The 22,993-nt window shown below is 40.1% G+C and overlaps 1 protein-coding gene across 2 annotated transcripts in view; it reads left to right on the top strand.

Annotated features, from left to right (window-relative positions):
• The window catches only part of CACNA2D3 (calcium voltage-gated channel auxiliary subunit alpha2delta 3), a 488,574-nt gene that overhangs the window by 161,787 nt on the left and 303,794 nt on the right, over window positions 1-22,993 (top strand). For both annotated transcript variants that reach the window (XM_083602945.1, XM_083602944.1), the window contains exon 4: window positions 1,077-1,136. In XM_083602945.1, coding sequence (XP_083459071.1) covers window positions 1,077-1,136 — 60 coding nt within the window. The remainder of the gene's footprint in view (window positions 1-1,076; window positions 1,137-22,993) is intronic.

The following is a 22,993-nucleotide window of genomic DNA, read 5'->3' as shown; positions in this document are numbered from 1 at the left end:
TTACATCATTGAGGATCGATCCAGACTTCGCTTCTGTGGGTGAGATCGTCCCCTAAGTAGAGTTCCATTCAGGGAATGCTCCCTCCGGCGATTGTAGGAGATGACTTCTGCTGATTTGCCCTGCCACCTCCCATGCACCCTCCCATACTGTTCTGGAGGATGCGGGGGGATGGGACCCTCCAGAACAATATGGGAGGTGGTGCAGGGGGTTGCAGGGAGAGACGGGAAATCAGGAGAAGTTGCCTCCCAGGCATGATCTCTCTACATCTACAGAAGTCTAGATCCCCACCCACTGTGAAGAGGAGAGCAAGTAACTTTTGATGCCTGGTTCTGCTGTCAAGCAGCTTCCAACAACTCATGTATAATAGGAAACATTTTTGCCGTAAATGAATAAATGCTCTGAAATCCTTCTGTCTGATCCTCAGCCGATTTTCTCCATGAGGTGACCCGGCTGTGAGCTTTGTTTGCGGCTCCTTTAAGTAGTAAATACTATGGATGTATATCAACTTTGTTTGTACCTCATATGATGAAGTGAATCGGGATGATTTGGGGAAAACTCAATTTCTGAGTTGGATTGTGCTTGTTAATAAGGCACCTTGTGGTAGATTAGGGATTCCCTAAGCTTCTAAGTGTCTATGTGGCTTTAGCAGAGGCCATTTCCCTCCACACGCACACAATTCAGAGAAACAAAACCAAGCTGACTTGAAAAACACCCAGAGCTTGGGGGGAGGGGTTGAGGAATCTTTATCTTTGACATACATTTCTAGTTTTTGTTCAGTCAGTTATTTACCCAGGTTACTCCAATCCCAGTGATTTGGGAGAGGGACTAAAAAAGGTGTTTGGTTTTTTAGTTGATCTATGCCTTCCCCTATGCAAGTCAATTGTATTTCCCCAAACTGGGGACAGGACGGAACAGAAGGCTCCCCAGAACCCAATAAGTTTAGTGGTGCTACCACCACCAAGTTTACTAAATATTCACAACTGGGTGCAAGATTGTCTATCAGCTAATCAACATATACCTGAAAATATACCTGAAATTTCTAGAAAGTAATACTTTGTTTTCTTTCTTTTTTTAGCGTCTTGTTGAAGCTGCAGAAGATGCTCATTTGAAACATGAATTTGACGCTGATTTACAGGTAGGAAAAAATATATCTTTTTGAGGTTAGTATGTTGAATCCAAACATTCTGTTGTGGAAAGAGTCACCATTCATGGAAGAAGAGATCTGCTCACAGATGGACCTTTTTTCTATGCGTGGAAGATGGACCTTCTTTTGCTCATGGTGTAGAACCCTCGGATACAACTAATGGTCATCTGAAAATACAGTATCATAAAAGGCCTAGTGCCTTTATGCAATGAAGATGACTGAGTTATTTTGTAGGCTCATACTTTCATTGATTATGACAAGATATGGCTGAATTTTTCAGCAATGTAATCAAAATTTCCAATTTTGGGCAAGACTTCAAACTCTGGAACCAGAAGCATGAGGTGTAGTTGCAGTGTACAGTTACGGTATCTTGTTTTTGGGGGACTCACTTCTTTGCTGGAATTATACTTTTCTGTTCAGGTGGAAATGGTTTTATTTGTTTTTACAATTGCAGTTCTTTTATCTCTTATTATAATGCGCATTATATTGCCTTGGGACCTTATGGTGAAGGGCAGACAAGAAAACTAAATAAAATCTACTGGCAAGAAATTGCTTTTTAGGAAATTTAACCTACAGAGATGGAATTAGAGATGTGATGTTGCTCTTTGAAAAAGCGTTGAACTTCATGTTTAGATAGCCACTACTTAAACTGGGTCTAAAAGGCAGGGCAAGGCAATAATCCAAATGCTCTTTCATCTACTTGCATACAATACATTTTGGACTAATGCGTAGCAAGTAGCCCATGAAGAATTCACATGAAAATTAAGGTAGAAATAACAGTCCATTGGCTCATTCCAATTACCTTCCAGTGTAAAGGCCCTATTCCCATTGGAAGCACAGCAAACATCTCAGCTCTCTTGAACTGTCTGGATTCATATTTTGATGAAATGGGGATGTGTATCCATATCCAAGACCAGCACTTATCATGTTGATTAGCTTATATAGTACTGAGCACTTGAAAACTGAAGCTGAAAAAAAAAAATCCATTACTTCGCTTTTCAGTAAAGGTCTAACGTACTGTCAATCTACATTACATGTTGCGCAGTATTAAAACTGAACCCCAAAGGTAAAAAAAACCAGAGAGCTGGTTTTAAGGAGCTATGGAAACTTTGGTATTTCTGTACAATTAGAAACAATATTAATCAATGGAATATTTGAAAACCCTTCTAAAACCACATAGGAAAAGGCTATTGTGCTTATGCCCTGTTTGCAGGCTTCCCATAGACATCTAGTTGTCCACTGTGAGAACAGTATGCTAGACTAGATCAGCCTGTGGTCTCATCCAGGACTCTTCTTATGTTTTTTAATGAATAGGATCTCTGATTTTGCAAATCTATCATATTTCCTTTTCCCTATATCCACAAGAAGCCAGATCTATTGCCTGAATAAACCAGCTGCACATTTATAGAAACCATTATTAAAGATGCCTTATCACCACAGTTCATCCTCATTCCTTAAATCCTTAGGTTTGGGGAAATGTTGATGATCTTAGCACTTTCAGGTTAAAAGCCATTTGTGTTGGCAGCATGAGCTGCAGAGCCTAATCTCTGACAAGGCCTTTTGTTGTTTATTGTTGCCATGGTCCATTACAACTAATCAATTGTTAATCTTGGTTTCAGTGACCTCTCTGCAACCCTTGAAGGGAGATGGTTGTTCTTTATTTAACAAAAGGAAATCTCGTAATACCATCTGCTCAGTATAAAACAATGACCAGGTTGAGAGTGAAAGCGAGGCAAAGAGGACATTGTTCTTTCAGCAATTTTCCTTTGGAATGGGGAAATTTGTAAGAACCATTAGTGCTTTCTAGTAAGCAGGAAAGACTGTATTAGTCGTATTTGGATGAGCTTGATTTAGTATTATAACACTCTGGGAACTGTTTCATGGGTCCTCTCAGTGGTTTCACATGAAATCCTTAAAGCACAGTTAAAAGCGTCGGGATCAGTAAAAGCAAGACAATTTAGAAAGGCAGCCAAATACAAAAAGAGAGAGAAACTTAAACGTATCAAAGTGGAACCAAAAGGTTTTTGCCATCTTCCTTGGCAAAAAGCAACTCAGCGAAAAGCAGTTGCATGGCTGCTTTGACGAGCTGCCTGCACTGCAGCGTCTAATTGAACTCTAGCGGCACAAAAAAATGAGAGAGTTGTTGTATTCAGTTGTGTGTCTCCATTCACAGAAGGTTCTTCCAAATAATACAGTGCTGGTAAGCCCTATCTTCACCCAGATGTTCATTCAGATACATGTCTGAGTGTTCCTCTGACTTACACTATAGCCTGAGATCCAGGAAGTGATGTGTGTGTTTTATGGTGCTCACTTGCATGGTTTTCATCCTTATAAAAATGGCCTCATGATCCTCTTTCAGGACCCTCTGCAGATGTTACACCACTTTCATTGATAGCCCATGAATGTAACTAAATATGCGCTGATAAAGAGGAAATCATGTAATATTACTACTTTTTGTCTATTGTGAAATACCAAATTCAGAAAACGGCAAGCAGCTTGTTCACCATGTCCCAAGCCATCCCTCTCGGTCCCATCTTGTACATTTATCTCCCATATTGTTTTTGCTTCATATAGGTAAAGGCAAAGGACCCCTGACAGTTAAGTCCAGTCGCAAATGACTCTGGGGTTGCAGCGCTCATCTCACTTTACTGGCTGAGGGAGCTGATGTTTGTCCGCAGACAGTTTTTCCGGGTCATGTGGCCAGCATGACTAAGCTGCTTCTGACAAAACCAGAGCAGCGCACGGAAACGCCATTTACCTTCCCACCAGAGCAGTACCTATTTATCTGCTTGCACTTTTACGGGCTTTCGAACTGCTAGGTTGGCAGGAGCCGAGACCGACCAATGGGAGCTCACACCATCATGGGAATTCAAACCACGACCTTTCAGTCGGCAAGCCCAAGGCTCAGTGGTTTACACCACAGCGCCACCTGCGTCCCTTGCTTCATATAATTTCTATGCAATAAAATGTGAGTGCAGCATTATTATGGTCCTTGACACTGGACCTATTTGAATTAATCACAGGAATCTATAGCGAGGGGCATAAATAAAGCTGCCTGTTATTTTAAAGAAATAAATCATAATAGGGGATAGGACTGTCAGTCTCACTAAAATCAAATACCATGTGCTTGATGAATGGGAGAGCATAACCTCAAGCATATCTGGATTTAAAGCTTTCACTGGCTGCATTCGGCCTTGACAGAATTTCTGCAAGGTCTAAGGGTCATGGGCACTAATAGTAATATCCCGGTAGCAGCTGAACTTTCCAAACATTCATGCTTCTAATGGCTGGATCATTGTTGCTTTTCTGTCAATTTCAGGTATTTTTCTAGGAAGCTAGGCTAGTGCCTTAACATCTGAGTAGATCTGTAGTAGTGAAAGGGTAGAATGCATCAGTTTCAATGAGAAGATCTGCAGCCTGCCCAACAGCATGGATGGCCCTCTGTGGGTGTAGCTCAAGAGAGATCATTTGTGGCTTTTAAAAATTAAATCTACCAGCAGATAATCCTACCTATCGCGTTAATTATCTTAAACTCATATGTGCAAGTAAATTCCAGAGATGTGATGTTATGTTGTTATGTTATGTTATGTTGTTGTTGTTATGTTGTTATGTTATGATGTTATGATGTTATGTTATGTAATGTTATGTTATGTTTTATGTTATGTTATGTTATTTCTTTATTGCATTTGCTACCCACCAGTTAATACAGGTATTGTACAACAATACAAATAAAAGAACCCCACCACATAATACCACACAATACAGCACATACATATTGATATATAGGGGGATAATAAAAATTATAGTTCCCCTGTCAAAGGCCAAAGAGAAGAGGAATCTTCAATTATTGCCTACTGTAAAGTGAAGCTGCCTTACATACTTCTGTGGTGAGGTAGTTCCACCAGGTTTTTTTGGGGGGGGCATTAGGGAGGGGGGCATTAGGGAGAAAGCTCTGTCAACATACAATCCAAAATATGCTTTTCTTTGCCTCACCGTGAAAGTATGATTTTCTTGCTTTTCTTTGTGAACTAGAATCATCATTATCATTTAACACTTACAAGATGCCTAACATTTTCTAAGTTGCGTACATATATTTAAAAAACAAGACAACTGCTGCCCACAGGATCCCCATCTAATAGACATGATACAAAAGGGAAGAGGAAAGCAAGCAGATTGCTGCATGTCTGTCAGTGAACACTGGAAATTTGCTCCTAGGCGCGGCTTCTGATTGGTTGCAAGAGCTTCTTGCACTCAAGTGGAATCTGCATTGGATGTTTGAGTTCCAAGGAATGTTTGAAAACCAAAACACTTCTGGGTTTTGGCGTTCGGGAACTGAAACGTTTGGCAACGGAGCTGTTCGAGTTCCGAGGTTTGACTGTATTAAACAAACTGGAGAGCATCCATTATGTGCTCCTGCAAGGAGGTTGTCTACCTATTACTGTAAGACTAGCATTCAGGTTTGCATTGTTAGGAACCAGAAGCTAACTTAGGAAAGATATATCTCCATAAAGATCATTGAAGTACAGCCTGCTTTCTTTCAGAAACCCCCAAACCTTCATCAGTTATTTGACCACAGCCCTGTGAATTCTGTGTCCTTTGCCTTAATAGCAATTGCAGACAGCTAGCCAGCAGGTTGCTTTGATAGCATAAATAGACAGTGTCCCAGATACGATATTTCTTAAAAGACACCTTTTTAACAGATTCAGAAATTGCATTAGTGCTTCCAGTTCTGCCATCCTGTAATGCCAAAGCAAGATCTAATTACCATATTTTTCGCTCTATAGGATGCAACGGACCACAAGACGCACCTAGTTTTAGAGGGGGAGAACAAGGGGAAAAAAATCTCTCCCTCTCTGCGCAGCGTTCCTTCAGTGAAGTGGCAGGAGAAATGGAGCCCCTTCCATTTCTCCTCCCGCTTCGCTGAAGGGGCGTTGCACAGCTCTCCCTGCACAGTGCCTCTCCAGCGAAGCGAAGCCAGGAGAGCAAGAGGGATTGGTGCGCACTGATCCTTCTTGCTCTCCTGGCTTCAGCGTTGCTTTCGCTGAAGCCATGGAGCCTGCATTCGCTCCATAAGATTCACACACATTTCCCCTTAATTTTTGGAGGGGGAAAAGTGCGTCTTATAGAGCGAAAAATACGGTATACGGAGAGGTTCTGAAATCTGTTTGCTGAGCACTTTGTGAATACTACAAATGTTAGATAGCTCAGTTGGTTAAAGCATAGTACTAACAATGGCAAGGTTGCAAGTTCGATCCCTGTAAGGGACAACTGCATATTCCTGCATTGCGGGGGGTTGGACTAGATGATCCTCAGGATACCTATCATTGTATGAGATGTCTAACTGTTTTTCCCCTATGATCAAGAGGCAATAACTGTCATTGCATCTTGACTGGTATGCACTACACTTGATTTCTTGTGTGTTGAGGCTTACTAAAATATGTTCAGAACACTATTTTAACAAAACAAAATATCCATAATTTCTACCTACCCATTCCACAAACTGTCTTAGCTGCCTGTTAAATAAATTTAAAACCAAAGCCATTTGAACACATGTTGGTTAATGTGTTTCTATACTAAGATGTAGTCAGAGAATTATTTAGCTAGGTTTGGGCGATAATTTTAAAATGTTACCCAGCAAGCCTAACCAGAAGTAAGTCCTACTGAATTCAATGGGTCTTAATCCCCAGGTGAGAGGAGTTAGGATTGCAGGCTTAGAATTTACAGTGAGACTGAACAAAATAAATGCGGGTTTGGAAGCGGAAAGTAATTGGGGGCTTTTCATGTTTTGATGTTAGAACAATTTGTTCACAACACAAAAGCTCTATTCATGCACCTAAGCAACAAGGTAGAGAGTCAACAGGTGGCAAACATTATGATGGCCGATTTTGCCTAGAGGAGTCAATTAATAAGTGGAAATTGGGGAAGGGGAGCTGCCACTGTAATCATGCTCCCCCCACAATGCAGTCGCCCTACCCTATTTAGATGCATGAACAGGACTAACAATCATTTTCAAAATATAATAGGGCTGAGAGAGATTTAAGGAATGTATATGAGGAGGAAAAATAGAGGTCAGTGTGCAATTATTTGCTTTAATCGAATTTTCTGTCTCAGAGCATTGCATTATATGAAAGTGAGTAAATGCGAGCAGATCACAGATGGTGTTCAGAGCACTGTAACATACTTTGTAGGGGAACCTTACTGCCAGAGGGATTAAAATGGGTGAGGGAGCTGGTTCAAGGCATGCTTGGTGTTATAGCTGGCAACTTAGGAGGGCCTGCTTAAGGTCAGCATGGAGGATAATTTTGATTCAGTCAACATTTAAATGCAAACCTACCTAATTCACAGTTTCAAAGACAATATGCAAACTAAAACACAACCATCCTTTGAAATCTGCACTTCTCCGAATTCTGGAACACAGTTCTCCCATCAGATAATGTGAACAAAATGTGCATGTTAAAATGTGCGTAAAATGTCTACATTTGTGAAAATAACACAGTGCTTTATATTAGAGAATAATGCTTTGGAAAAATGTGCATGTTAGGAAAATATTTGCACTAAATTATGCCTGATTTTTTGTGATGCCTTTTTTTAAAAATAAATAAATCACAAACTGGTTGTGATTGAAAAAAATGAAAAATTGAGAGATTGGTAGATCCCTAGTATGAGAGAACTACTGGTCTTTGAGACCTACCTTTTGCCTATAAAGGGAAAGCTCTGGAGAACGAAGAGATGAAAACTCATGTCATAACTTGCTGGGGAAAAGCTTGGAACAGCTGTTAGTGCTGTCAGGGCTTGCCAAGTCTAGGGCTCTGCTCAGCAGAATGAGTAGGAAGGCTCCCAGATACAGCATGGATAATTTACCACATTCTGAAGCAATACACATTTCCATCTAATGAGTGGTTTGTGTGCCTCTGTTAAACCATTAAGCCCAGAGCCTAAAACAGCACCAATGGGATTGACATTTTAGTAGGAACTGGGAGCCACTATCAAAAACACAGTAGATTTGAATTCATTCATAACAGATCCATATGCTTTGTGAGATGTATGTGCCTATATGCAGGGTTTTCTTACCTTGTATGGAAAAAAATGCAAACTGTTCCACTGGCAACCCAATCGTGTTCCCAAGCTTTAACTTCTGCTATTTAAACAACAGCAGTGGAGCATAGGACTGGAAATTAAAGTGGCATCTTCATTCAGCAATTAAATTCTACTTCAATCAATGGGTGTAATTTCCCAGTTATTTTGTTTGGGATCTGGAAGACCACATTTCTGCAATAATTCCTGCTATGGTGTGGCACAAATGGATGTTTCTGAATGTGACACTTGGCTTTTGTATGGAATTGCATCCCTTTCTGTGCATCTCAGAGTCTTGAGGCATCATTATGAATTCTCTTTTCATTACAGTATAGCCTATCTGCAAATGAACTCCAGCAGGGTAGCATAAAACTATATTATGTGAAATGACTTATACGCTCCTAAGTGATGATATCATGGCATTTACGTACAAATCTGATAATGAATATCGTGGACACAACCTTTGCTATTGGCTGCAGCATATACATTTCAAGCCCAGATTGAATATAACACCCTCCATATAGATATATCCATAGCTTTTGACTATTTTGATACTCATATTCATAAAAATGAGGTCAGGAAATCTGTCAAAGTGTCTTTATTAAAAAAAGGGGGATCTCAGCTAACCCTTTTGTTATTTCCTTTCGTGATCTGCACATATATTTCGATAGAGTTTCCTGATGGGTTTCTTTGAAGGGCAAGCATTAACAGATTTCTGTAACTGATTATCATTTGATGCATAATGGTGAGCTCTGTTTTCCATTATCATGTAGTCAAATGTATTAGTACTTTAACTTTCAAATGCATTTAGGGTTTCTGTTGGTTTTGCAACAGCTTACTATTGTTCTACTAGTTTATGGTTAGCTCTATAATTTTAACCAGAGCAGGACACATTTTATGGAGTCAGTTGTCGGGTTCATGCTATGCTGTATCCACACAGTTAATTAACCATTTAGCTCTAGCTTTTTTGTTTTGTTTTGTTTTGTTTTTTTGTAATAGGGCAACCTAGCTCAGACTTAATACTTTGTTGTGTGAGTCCACTTTGAAATGAAGTGAGCCAGCAGATTGTGCCCTGTGCTTTTAGATCAGGGGTCAGCAGCCTTTTCAGCCATGGGCTGGTCCACTGTCCCTCAGACCATGTGGTGGGTTGGGCTATATTTTGAAAAAAATATGAACGAATTCCTATGCCCCACAAATAACCCAGAGATGCATTTTAAATAAAAAGTGCACATTCTACTCATGTAAAAACACCAGGCAGGCCCTACAAATAACCCAGAGATGCATTTTAAATAAAAGGACACATTCTACTCATGTAAAAACATGCTGATTCCTGGACCATCTGCGGGCCGGATTGAGAAGGCGATTGGGCTGCATCCGGCCCCTGGGCCTTAGGTTGCCTGCCCCTGTTTCAGATCATTAGAGCTGTGACTAAGTTGGCATTTAAGAGAAAACATTGACTTCCCCCTTAATTGCAGTGTGTTCATTAGCAGTGCTTTTTTTGTTCAGGAAAAAAATGAAGTTACCATTCAGTTGTGCACTCAATTCATGAACTCTTGGAACAAAACCTGTTTAATTCAATTAGTTTAAAAAACAACAATGGCAAATTGATAATTTTGAATACATTTGGGCAATTTGATAAATGAGCACTTGAAGACTTCTGGCATTTACATAAAACATAAATTAATGATTTGGTTATTTCAAAAATGCGTAGTTCTGTCTTAAATGGCGCTGCCCTCTTAACATAAATATTCAAAGAGAGGGGAAAGGAATGTCAAAGAAAACTGCAGTCCTAAACCTGCTAACCTGGGAATAAGCTTTATTTAAATCAATAGGATTTACGTCTACATAGACTTTCACATGGTTGTGCTGTTAGGCTGCAGTCCTATATCTACTTAACTAGAACTCCTGGGAGAAAGTCCTACTGAACTCACTGAGATGTACTTCTGAGTAGATTGTGCTTTAATTGTGTAAAAGAGAACTGACAGATAAAGCCCAATCTCATTTACCCAGGTGGCCTGAGGATCTAGACTGTCTTACTGGTAAAATGGTTAAGTAAAGGTTGGAGATGGGACACACACACTCAAATCCAAAGCTCCACAGCAATTCCCGGGCACAAAAAGAACTCCCATATAAGCAAGAACATCCTAATAATTCATCCTAATAATTTCTGTGGCAGAAATAGGCCAAGCGTACGTGTGTTTTTGTGCATGTGAAAAGCTGTCCCTGAAATTAAGCTCCAGGTAAGTTCCTGAACAGCCAACTCAGTCTTCTTCTTCTTCTTTGGCGATCACTTGTAGCCAAGTAAGATTGTCTTCCATAAACACAATTTTAACAATGAGTCCGCAAGTGGCTGGGGAGGCCAATTCTGGACCCACACGTCCTCCCACAGTGGGGACATTGGTTTCTGGGCGGGAGTTGATCACGGTGTGGATTTGCCAAGCGTGCCTTCCTCCTAGCATGTTTCTCCCTTGCATCCTGAGTTCGAGTGTCTTCAAAGCCCATGACACCTTTGGTAAAGGCTGTTCTGCAACCGGAGCACTTGCAGACCAGTGTTTCCCAGTTGTCAGTGTTTATACTACATTTTTTTAGATTTGCCTTGAGACAGTCTTTAAACCTCTTTTGTTGACCACCAGCATTACGCTTTCCATTTTAAAGTTTGGAATAAAGTAGTTGCTTTGGAAGACGATCATCAGGCATCCGCACAACATGACCAGTCCAACGAAGTTGATGTTGAAGAATCATTGCATCAACACTTTAGTAGCCAGGAATTCACTACCTAGTGAGTTTGGATAATGATTAAATTTAGATCACCGAATGTTTGCTGTATTGGTTTCTTTTTTCTGTTTTATCATCAGAATATTACGCATGCAATTATGCTATATTAAGGGATCAATTTAAGCCTTAACCTTCATTAGTAGTAATTAGATGCATGAGAGAAATAATACCATCCCTAGGGACTCAGGCAAGAATGAATCCATCAGCATGTGAATTTGTCTCCATTCCCATATACTACAAGTCTTTGACTCTTACATTGGGAAGGCAGGGGGTGGGGTAGGGGTGACAGAATGGAAGTATGTCTGCATTTCCATCTCAGCTTGTTATAACTGGATTCCTTTGTAATCTTTGTGGAATTTTCAGTTATCACTGTGTTTGTTTTGAAAATTGGATCTACTTTACTGATAGGGAAGTAACTATGACCATAACCTTGTTTTTGTTTCTGAAGCTCCTGAAATATGCTTTGAAAATCTGTACAGCCACCTGTGAGACCACACTGTTGACATTTCTACTTTCTGAGCTGTCAATTTTCTTAAATGTTAAGCAGTGCTTTTGTTGTATTTGCTAAAATATAAGTATTGCAACCATAGGTTTCTGTATCTCAGTCAAAATCAGCATTCCTTAGCAGTAATTAAATTTGCAAATGACAACTAATAATTCACATTTTTTCATTTTCATATTCATCTTAACTGCTGATATTAATAACAGTGCTTTCACTGTTCACTGACTATCAGTGTCATTATATAGTCATAAATACTAATGCCAATTAACATGTCGCCTGAGATGATAGATCTTTAATGTAATGACTATAGTTGAAATATTATTACCATCATTAAGAAAGAGCAGCCTCATAATGGAAAAAGTGAATTGTAAACACAAAGTCCAACCATAGTATTCAGTAGCTATGGGTAGCATTTAATTGCCATTTAATACCTGTTAAGTGCCATCTGTGTGCTAGGTGCTGCACAGACATGACACCATTTTTGAAAAAAAGATGTTCTTTACAAAACTGTGTGCCTGGTTATGCCAAGATGTCTTGTAGTTCACTGGGGGAAATGGAAACCACCACCCAGGACTCAGCTGGATTGGTAAAGAAAAAGTGATTTATATGCATTGTATATGCAATATAACATTGTGCCACCAGGTGACACTGTGGAGTCCTGTTTTTCTCTACCTGTTTTCGCTGAAGCTGAAACGCTTCTTTGATGTGTCTAGATTCAGCCTCAGGCAGATAGAGTCAGACCAAAGCAAAGCAAATCTTTAGGCAAGTCAGGACCACAGACAGCTCCCAGTTGGCCTGCTGACTGAGATATGGAAGATGTCCCAGCAGTGAGCTGCCAGTAGACTGGCAAAGTTGTATTGTAGTTGGCTCTAAGGCCTTGGCTATGCTCCTTTAAGTGAACCTTGTCTGATTCTGCAGGCACTGGCTTTTATGAAATGGAGGGGGTGGGGATGTTATTGGTGGCTTATCCTCTGGTCTGAGAAAGTTGGAAGGGCTATATACTCTGGCTAGGAAGAGGTGCTGAAGTTCCCCTCTGTCCTCTAGTTTAGCTAGAAACTTCAGAAGCATTTCTAAAACAGAACAGGGTCTGGGACACATAGTGGCATATGCATGATTAATGCATACATAATTTGTATGTGATACTTCCATTTGGTATGAGGTGCAAAGGTGAGTGAAGGGAAATGCTTTACCTGCGGGAAAGCAGGAGGGAGACACTCCTAAGGCTCCACAAGAAAACCAGAAGAGATAAGGTTCCTTTCTGAGGATGGGATTTACCTTGAAAGTAAGCAAAGTTCAAAAAAGAACAGTTACTTGGAATCCCTACCCATGAGAATTTAAGCAAAATTTCCTCTACCCTTTGAGAATATTTGAATGCAGTGTATTTTCTTATTAATTGATGGGCAATAGCCAGGAAACAACATGCAATCTCTTTTGGACAGTATTAAGAACATGAGAAAAGTTTTGCTGGATCAGGCCAAAGGCCCATCTAGTCCAGCATCATCTTCTCAATTTGGCCAATGGGAAGCCTGCAAAGAGGACCCGAGTGCAAGAACACTCCCTGCTCCATTGGTGATTTCCAGCAACTAGTATTTGGAGGGACTCAAGCTTTTCTTCTGCAAGTGAGGAATGCTTGAACGTCCTGGATGTTAACTTCTTGTGTGGATTTGGAGCATGGCCATTTAGTTTAGCACAGCACATTAATATTAAACTGGATGCAAGAAATCACTGCTCTTACACTCTTCTAAAGTGTGTGTGTGTGTGTGTGTGTTTGAACTTTCCCAACAGTTCCCATTAATAGAAGTAATTTGAGCACATTCTGCAGATGTATCTTTCTTCCTTAATATGCTTTTGAAACAAGTATGCATCATATTAAGTCAACAGAAAACCAAAATTGTTGGTTTATAAGACACTGTTTTATATTAACATAATAACTGTTGAAGTTATTGTGTTGAAGGGGTTCTCAAGCTCTGTGAATGCTTCCTTTCTAAATAAGCTTAGAGATTTAACTCCCTCACCACCATCTATTAACTTATTGAATCGTTTAAAACTCGGGCCAGCAGGGAATAATATGTACCGTAATATCCTCAAAACATAACTTTTCCTCCATATTTTCATTAGTATGGGAGTTGCAAGGCATCCAAGTTCAATCTAGAGGAATGTAATGAATTACTAGTGAAAACAGTTAAAAGGCATTTTATAATACCACTAGCCACTAGATGCCACTGTTGTTTTATACCAGTACAATAGAATGAATTTTTATGTTTGTTTTAAAAAATAAGTCTTTAAAGAAGTCATGTAAGAGAATATGGGTGTCTGGAGCATTTTTGCTTTTACATTGCACTATTGTTGATATAATTTATTTCCTTCCACAACCAATCCCCCCCCCCCCATAGTTTATAGCATTTTCACATGTACTTTATGCTGTGTTATATCTGTACGGTATTGTGCCTTGTATTTGTCCTTGAAATTGCAGGATGCTGGCATCCCTTTCACATGAATGCCCTTCAAGTCATGTGCAGTTATAGCTGTACTCTTCTTTGTATCTATCTAAACAGGGGTGTTCTCTCAGAATTCTGCCAACATGACAACCTGGTATAAAAACACTACTCATAGGTCGCACCCTGCTTTTGAAGCTTTCCCCAAAGAAGAACGGGACTTGTAGTTTGTTAGGGATGCTGAGAATTGTAGTTCTGTTGCTCTGAACACTCCTCTAAATCTAAAGTCATGTGCATTTCAGAAACCTAACCAAATCATAGTCCAGCTGCAGAAAATTGGTGGTGGTGGTGGGGTTCATACCACAAGCATCTCTGCTGATGGTAGTTTTAGAATGGACCCCTGTAAGATTGTTCTCACATAGGAATGGGGAACTTGGTTGCCCTCCAGATGTTGTTGTTGGAGTCCGACCCTCATCAGCCCTGGCCAGCACAGCTAATAGTCAGGGCTGATGGAAGCTGCAGTCCATCAACATCCGGAGGTCCACCCACAACATGACTGTCTCATACCAACTAAGAGCCAAACCAGACATCCCTGTGTTTGTTAAACTAGCACTTATCAGCTTGTCTGGAAAGTGGGTTGGAGGTTAACACCTTTTATATGCCTTATGTGGTCTACAGTACTCCTGTTGCTGTTTTCCATCCAATGTTCTATATTTCTTTTCTTTTTTTAATGATGTGTGTGCCCCTTGAAAGGGCTTTGTAGTTCTGAACGCTGGCATAAAAGTATCGGAGCAGCAGAATAAATCCAGTAAAAGGAATGTACAGGATAGGGGAGAGAAACATTTCCTTCCCCACTTCACATCTCTGGACTCTGCTGCTTTTTCTCACTGCTGGTTGTATTGTGATATCAGAAACAGATTGGGGGAAACATCTTAAAGCTCTCCTCCCTTTGTATACTCTAAAATTTTAAACACACACCTAAACCTCATAGCCAAATCCGTCAGCTTCTGTTGCGTAGGTCTAGTTTGGCCCAAAGGTATGGGTAGAACAAACAGGTGGAAGGCCCCTTTCCTTGAAAACCCAGATTATAAAATGTATAATCTGAAGCGCTTTGAACTACATTTGTGAAGCTCCTTTCTAGGTGGAGCTTAGCTCCATCAGACAGAAAATGGAACGATGATCCAATAAAGGTTCAAATTGTCTGACACTAAGTAACAATTGCCCCAATGAAGCCATTTGTTTATTTCTTCCTATGCGTTATAGTAAAAGTTAATAGAAATTACTCAAAATATGTGACTCACTAATTCACTTGGGAGTGCAATCCCATGTGCTCCTCCCCAGGATAAGTCCCATTCAATCCAGTGGTGTTTACTTTGGAGTAGACATGTGTAGAATTGCACTGTGATAATTTTTCTTTTAGGATACAAGCAAATGACACTTTTTAGTCGTGCGTCTATTTACTGTTCTGTAGCACAACAGTTAAAACTCTGATACCCCATTCTTAAACGCTTTGGGATTATTTCAGGAAAATTTAAATTTATTACCATTGTTTTTGACCTAGCAGGATTTGAAGCTCAAGAACCTCCTGGAGAGTCAAACTGTGGGCCAAAAATGGCAAATGTTTTGTCTTTTATGAAATTAATTGCTTTCAGAAGAGAGACACAAAAATTTATGGGAAAAATCTGGAATCCACCCACATTTAGGATGTTGTGATTTACTTGCTGGGCCACCAATGTACTTGGCCACTAGTATACCCTCTCCCATTCTTTCTGATTATCCTTTTCCCTCATATAGATTTGTCCTTTCTCCTTGCTTTTCCTTGTATGTGTGTCCTGCAAATACACAGCAGTGATGCAATTTGTGCTGCCATTGAAGGCAGGTTACTGTGCATTGGATTGCATCTGTAATTTCGAAACACACGCTAAAACAGATCAAATGTACAAGAAGACAAAGAGAGTCTGATATGGCTATGGAAATAAGGCATCAGACTCATGACACAGAAGACAGGAAAATGGAACTTTTAAGTGTGTCATCTTCTTAAAATTGAGCAATAAATGAGACATTTTAAAATATGTAGGTCATGCTCTCCCCTAACCTAACTGTTTGTTTACCTTTTCCCACATGTGTAATGTAGTAAAACCTTATTACAATGGCTGAAAGTATGTGACTCGGTAATCTGTTTGGTAATGGCCTTCCGCTCACTCAGTAAGAGCTTTTTGTGGTCATCAGCAAATGGTACATCTTAATTTTGTATATATCATCTCTGCTGCACCACAACAGTGAAATAAATATCTGGCAGACATTACATATTTCCACTCTTAATTAAGCTAGATCTTGTTCCTCAAAATCTTATTAATTCAGAATGTTTTCCTCAAGTTTAAAATGGGAACATTATGGAGGAATGTCAAATAATCAAATAAAATCAATTTGTTGAAAATTTCTTTTATTGTCTAAAGGAAAGCATATGCAATACGTTGAGTGCAACAGACACAAAAATCACTTAGTCTGTCTCACAGTGAAAGACTGCAACCCTTAAGCCATCTGCAATTCTCTTACGGATGTTTAAGTGAAATAAGACCATAGTGGCATAATGAATGCATATATTGCTAGCTTTGACTCTGTGCTTAAACAGCAACATGTATACCATCCCCTATACCCAAGAACTTGTAAAATTAATTCCAGATTTAGGGTATTTACAGTATTTACTTCTGTTTAAAATACTTATATCCTGCTTTTCCTTGAGATCAAGGAACCACAGGTGGGAATACAGATGATTTTAATGCACAGGCAGACTCATATGGGAAAATGAAGTCAGATACACTGGTTGTAAACTATTTATAGTTATAGAGACCCAAATTGAGGCTCTGAACCTGAACCCAGAAACAGATAGGGAGCCATTGCAGTTGTTTTAGCAGGTAGGGGGTGGTAACATACCAGACTTCAGTCAGCAACCTGACCACCATATTTTGAAGACACTGAAGTTTCTTATCTTCAGATTAACCACAGCACATTGGAAGCAGAGACAGTTTTTAGTCTTCTTGGGACTGCCTACCCCATTCCTACCAAGGAGCATAGATGGCTGGAATTTAAAGGTTGTAGATTGCTTCCAATGCACCACAGATTGTGTAACAAAATGTAGCTGGTCAAGGCACAGGTGGTTGAAGAGGCCTAAAAGCTCTTCTGTATCTATGGAATACTATAATATAGAACTCTTAACAGTTGCAGCATCTCCCTAATTGCTTTTAGAGCTTTGAATTTTTATGTAAGGACAATTAATTCTTGATGCAGGCTTGGGCACCATAGCAAAAGTGAATAATAGCCACGTAATAGCTCCATACTGTAAAAGAGGGACTCGGCAGGTTTAGGCCCCAGCAGCTGCACAAAGGTGCCAGGATTGAAACAAAGGACCCCAATCCTCATAGAACATTTCAAGCACAGTGAGTGAAGTCCACCTGATTGACAAGCTGACATGACCACATCCCTTAACTTGCTGCATCTCCAGTTGCTCTGTTAAATTTATTTAACAGAATTTATTTACTAGTAAATAAAACCTCCAAGCAGCTTAAAAATGTATAACATATACATTCAAATAGTTAATAGATGTCCAGGTTAGAACTACATTAAAAATAGAAATATAAATAAATTCAACAGTTTAAAATGTACATTATAATTACAGATCAGCTTTGCATGTCTGAGTCGGCTTGCCTGAACAAAAAAGCTTTTAGCAAGCACCGAAAGAATCATTGTCTTCTTCTTCTGTGATACAAGAAAGGCCGCCTACCTAATGTCAGTGGGCAGGGAGTTCCAGAGTTTAGGAGCTACCACACTATAAGATCAATTCCTTACAACTGAGAAATGAACATTATGCAGCCATTGTAAAAGTGCCAGTTCTGCAGATTGAAGTGGTTGAATGGGCGTATATGGGATAAAGTGATCCTTTGAGTAAGCTGATCCTTAGCTGTTAAGGGCTTTATATCCTAATTGTAACACCTTGAATTGGGACTGGTAACAAATCAGCTGCTAGTGCAGATCTCTGAGCAGAGATGACACATGCTGAGAGGGACTCATTCCTTCTCAGCAACTGCACTGTAGCATTCTGCACTAACAGAAGGCTTCCAGACCAAATGCATGGGATGCCCAACAAAAAACACACTGCAGTGATCTAATCTTCAACACAGAAATGTGGCGTTTAAACCAATGTAATGGGATACAAAATGGGGTTTCTCTAGAACAATGGGAAGAAGACCCAGGTTGCTGTGTTTCCCACAGCTTCTGCAGAGAGAAAGAGATGGGGGAGAGAGAGAGAATGAGAGGTTTTCTTTTTTAGAAATGGTGACTGCAGTGTCTGTCGCTGAACTGCCACCAGCAGCCAAATAAAAACCTGAGAGAGGAATGAGAAGAAAGACATGCAAGAGCATAGGGAGTGATATCAGGGTGAGCCAGCTGACCCCAATAACTGTGTTGTGAAATGATATGACTCAAATAAAGGACTTTCAGTACAGATTCTGACAATGAAAAATGGGGCATACATTACTTCAGCTAGGGGAGAAAAAAGCCAGATTCCATAATTGTGTTCTGGCTTTGTTTGGATTTTCAGGGAGACAAATATGCACATGCTTGATTGCATTTTCAATGGGGAGAGGGGAGGGAATTCGCCAAACTATCTTTCAGTTCTTTCTACATTTTCCCACAGTATGAATTAATCACATTTAATAATACTAATTATATACTTTATACATACCAAATTCCTCTATAAACTGTGGAAAAATGTGAAGACATTTCCAAGCCTGGAGCAAGTTTGACAATGAGTCTGTGTATGTGAGTCCATAATTGTTTGCCATGTGTCATAGTCAGACCTAATTATTCTTTGCTGCTTTGCTCATGTGCTTTGCTGGTAATTTACACTTCCAGGAAAATAGTTGAGCAAAACTATGACATGGAAAGACATGGGCCTAAAGTAGAAAAATTAAGCTAAGGCCAGTGGGTTCAGTTATTCAGAAACATCTGATGTCCATGGCTGCATCAGAGTTTTGGTACTGATGGGCAAGAGACTTTTGTGATTCATGATACAACCCAAAGCACCAACTTGGCAGAGACTATAAGAATCAGTAACCACAGAAAATGAAGGCCAAGTGTAAGGTGTATGTCAACATAGCCATGGGCCTGAGTTGCTCATTTTAAGTCTGTTTGTGGAAAGGAACAGACCATTGTTTGAATGCAGTTCCTGTCCACTATACAAAGCTGTGTGAGGTCTGCAGCGGGTTATATGGCAGAAATGTCTGAAGGGGTGAAAGGTCAATGTACAAGCAGCTCATGCTTTTGTTCCATTGTGAGGAGCTGGGATGAAGTTGAAAGAGGACACGAGTGAATTTTAACAAATCACTCTACATCTGAGGCCACAGCACCAACAGGAGGATTGTGGAACAAGCAGATGGAACAGGGGGTAAACCCTCAGAGTCTGATGGTGCTTTGAGGTCTCAGCACCAACAGTGAAGGGACCTCTTTAGCAGAGAAAGGGATGACAATGATACTAGTTTATGAAGGTGAAAATGGGCCCTCAGAGACTTGTAGTGCTCATCCTGCAATACCATGGGACATTTCCATGTCCGATGATGAAGAATCTTATGTTTCCACTATAGAACAAAAATAACAGGCGAAGAACCTTCTGGATCAGGCCAATGACCCATCTAGCTCAGCATACTGTTCTTAGAGTGATCAACCAGATGCATGTGGGAAACCTACAAGCAGGATTCTGAGCACAGGAACACTCTCTCATCCTGAGGTTTCCAGTCCAGCAAGTGGTATTCAAAAGAGCATAAGGTACACCAGGCTAGTAGACACTGATGGTGTTATCCTCCATGAAATTGTCTAATCCTCTTTTAAAGCTATCCAAGTTGGCGGCCATCACTGCCTCTTGTGGGAGCAAGTGCCATAGTTCATACATTGCATGAAGAAGTTTTTTCTCTTCTCTGTCCCGAATCTTCCATTGTTCTTCATCGGCTGTCCACAAGTTCTAGTGGTACAATGCAATGCGCAATTTTAATTTTTTCTATCACGTCACCTTTCACTCACATTTTCTCTAAGCGCAATAGCCCCAAATGCTGTAACCTTTCCCCATAGGGGAGTCACTCCACCCCCTTGAGCACTTTGGTTGATATTTTCTGAATGTTTCCCAAGTTTAAAGCACCCCCTTTGAGGTAAGACAAACAAAACTGTACGCTGTATTCCAAATGTAGTTGTACCATAGATTTGTACAATTGCATTATACAAATTGGCAGTTTTATTTTCAAGTTCTTTCCAAGGATTTAGATTTAGACTGGTAAAGAAAAAGCGATTCATTTGCATTATATATGCAATATAACATTTTGCCACCAGATGGCGATGTGGAGTCCCGTTTTTCTATACCTGTTTTCCCTGTTTAAATTTACAACGCTTTAAACTGAAACGCTTCTTTGATGTGTCTAGATCCAGCCCATATGATCCCCAGCATGGAATTTGCCTTTTTCGCCGCTGCCACCCATGAAACTAAGCAATGATGAGTTCCATGATGGCACCATCAGTTTCTATAAGTTCATTTTCCCCCATCTCCTGACCCATTGGGAACATTGAGGCCTATAGATACGAACGCCTCTAAGAGCTGTGCTCATTTAAGGCATTTATTTTGGTTTAAGCAGAAGGGGATCCACTTATGCTAACAACTAACTATCTACCGTATTTTTTGCTCTATAAGACTCACTTTTTCCCTCCTAAAAAGTGAGGGGAAATGTGTGTGCGTCTTATGGAGTGAATGCAGGCTGCGCAGCTATCCCAGAAGCCAGAACAACAAGAGGGATTGCTGCTTTCACTGCGCGGTGATCCCTCTTGCTGTTCTGGCCTCTGAGATTCAGAATATTTTTTCCTCCTCCAAAAACTAGGTGCGTCTTGTGGTCTGGTGCGTCTTATAGAGCGAAAAATACGGTAATTGTGCAAAAAAACCAACAACCCCAAACCCCTCAGTTTATTAAGAATTTTTTGGTACGATACAAGCATGAATGGACAGACCAGTGAGCCTAGTTTTCTTTTGCACTTTTATTATCAGTAATTTTGGCCAAGACTTTTCTTACTCTTGAATCACTACATTGAAGTAAGTGGAGCCTGAGAAAATGCTTCCAGAAGGTTGACATCAATAAATCTCATAGACTTGAGACCTTGAGTGCCTTTGGGCATTACAAACAAGTGACAATAGCATGAGTGCAAGAGCCTTGTGCCTCCTGTATAACAAGTGCAACATGCACACCTCCCATTTGGGTGACTGCAGGGGTGTTGTACAAGACCCCACCCCCCACATTACATGGGAAGTGTAAGAAGTGTGCTTCATGAACCAGTGATCCACAGAAAACATTTCTTGCAAAATATGGCCATAGTAACACCAGACTCTTCCAAACTCTGTGCAGTAAGTCTGCTTCCTCCGACCTAAGCCTTACAGCAAACCACAATAAACCCCCTCAAATGTAGACCCCTTCCGAAATAGGCATTCAATTCCTACAAGCCCCAAAGACCTATTGACGGAAAATAAAATAAAAAGGCATTAAAAGCAAAGTAATGTTGTAAGCATCTCTGTCTCTGAGAGATTTACTAATCCCCATGTTACAAACTGATGTGAAAGATTCCTCAGTAGTGAACACACTACTCACTCTGGCATTTGCTGGCCAACAGCAAAAACTGAAAGAGCAAGATAAAATGAGAATTAATTTTACTTTAATGTCCCTGCAGACTTGGTGCTCAAGGCACTGCTATTAAACTACAAGCTTTGCAAGCTTCACATAAGCTACTGCCACTCTCTAAATCCCCAAGTTGATTTTCTGTGTGCCTTTAAAGAAAGGAAAAGGGGAGGGTGGAAAAAAAAGTTGTGGCTTCCATTAGGAGACATAAATATCAAAATTCAGAACACTTACATTAAGAAGAATGGTTGAAAATGTCTTTTTTAACAAGACACACAGGAGAGTGAAGATGTAATCAAGAAGAGGCAGAATTGAAAGCAGAAGGAAAGACACAGTTTTTTAAAGAGATGAGTAATAGTGTCAAACAGATGCCTATTTTATTGGGAGTAAGGATGTAATAAAACATCGGTTTCCATTCCAGTCCATGTTCGCTGCATGCAGCACTCTTTCTGTTCCAATGCAGTTTGGTTTCTAACAAAAACTACGTCTTTCGTCTTGCTGCCCGCTGTGGTGGAATTTTATAAAGTAATTATCTTTTTTTCATTTTAATGCAAAGGAAAAGCAATGCAAATCTGGAGGGAGTCATCAATTTCATATTGTTTGCAGACTGAAAACAACAGCAAATAGAGATTGTATTAGTTGTATTGGTTGCTGTTCTGCATATACAATATATAGCCGCACATCAACAATGTTTTGCTCCCAAAACTTTCTGCAAGTGAATTAAGTAACAAAGACTTGATTTACAGATCAATCCATTGGTGAGCTCACCTAGGACTGGGGTTGGGACAGTGTTGGGAGAAATCACTGCCACCTAAGGAAAACTCTCTGTGCAAATTTTAAGGATTTCCAGGGTTCATTTTATTTTTAGAGGTTCATCTGCGAAAACTATGGGGAAGGGCTGTGGTTCAGGGATAGATGACATCCTTTGTTTACGAAAGGTCTCGGGTTAAACCCCTGTTATTTTCAGGTGCTGCTCTTTAGTGTTGACAAATATTAAACTAGATGGACAAATGAGTCGACTCAGTGTAAGGCAGTGAGCAGTGCAATCCTATGCATGTCTACTCAGAAGGAAGCCCAGCTGAGTTCAATGTGCCTTACACTCTGGTAAGTGTGTTGCAGCTTTCTTGTGTTTCTAGGAATGATATCTTTGAAAGATTCTCCTGACCTGTATGTAGTGTGTGCTGTTAAGAATCAGTAGGATTTCAGTATGCAGCTTGCTTTGGATTTTCACTCCATAGTCTATATAAAGAAATAAAATTAGATGGGAAAGAAATGGAAAGCAGGTACAGGTCAGAGAGGAGGAAGAATCCTCCAGATGGGTTTTGTTATGACGAGCTATAACGAAAAAGCCAACCTAAGCTT

The sequence above is a fragment of the Podarcis filfolensis genome (assembly GCF_964270895.1).
Source record: "Podarcis filfolensis genome assembly, chromosome: 2".
In the NCBI taxonomy this organism is placed as follows: domain Eukaryota; kingdom Metazoa; phylum Chordata; class Lepidosauria; order Squamata; family Lacertidae; genus Podarcis; species Podarcis filfolensis.
This window is presented reverse-complemented; position numbering and strand designations above follow the sequence as displayed.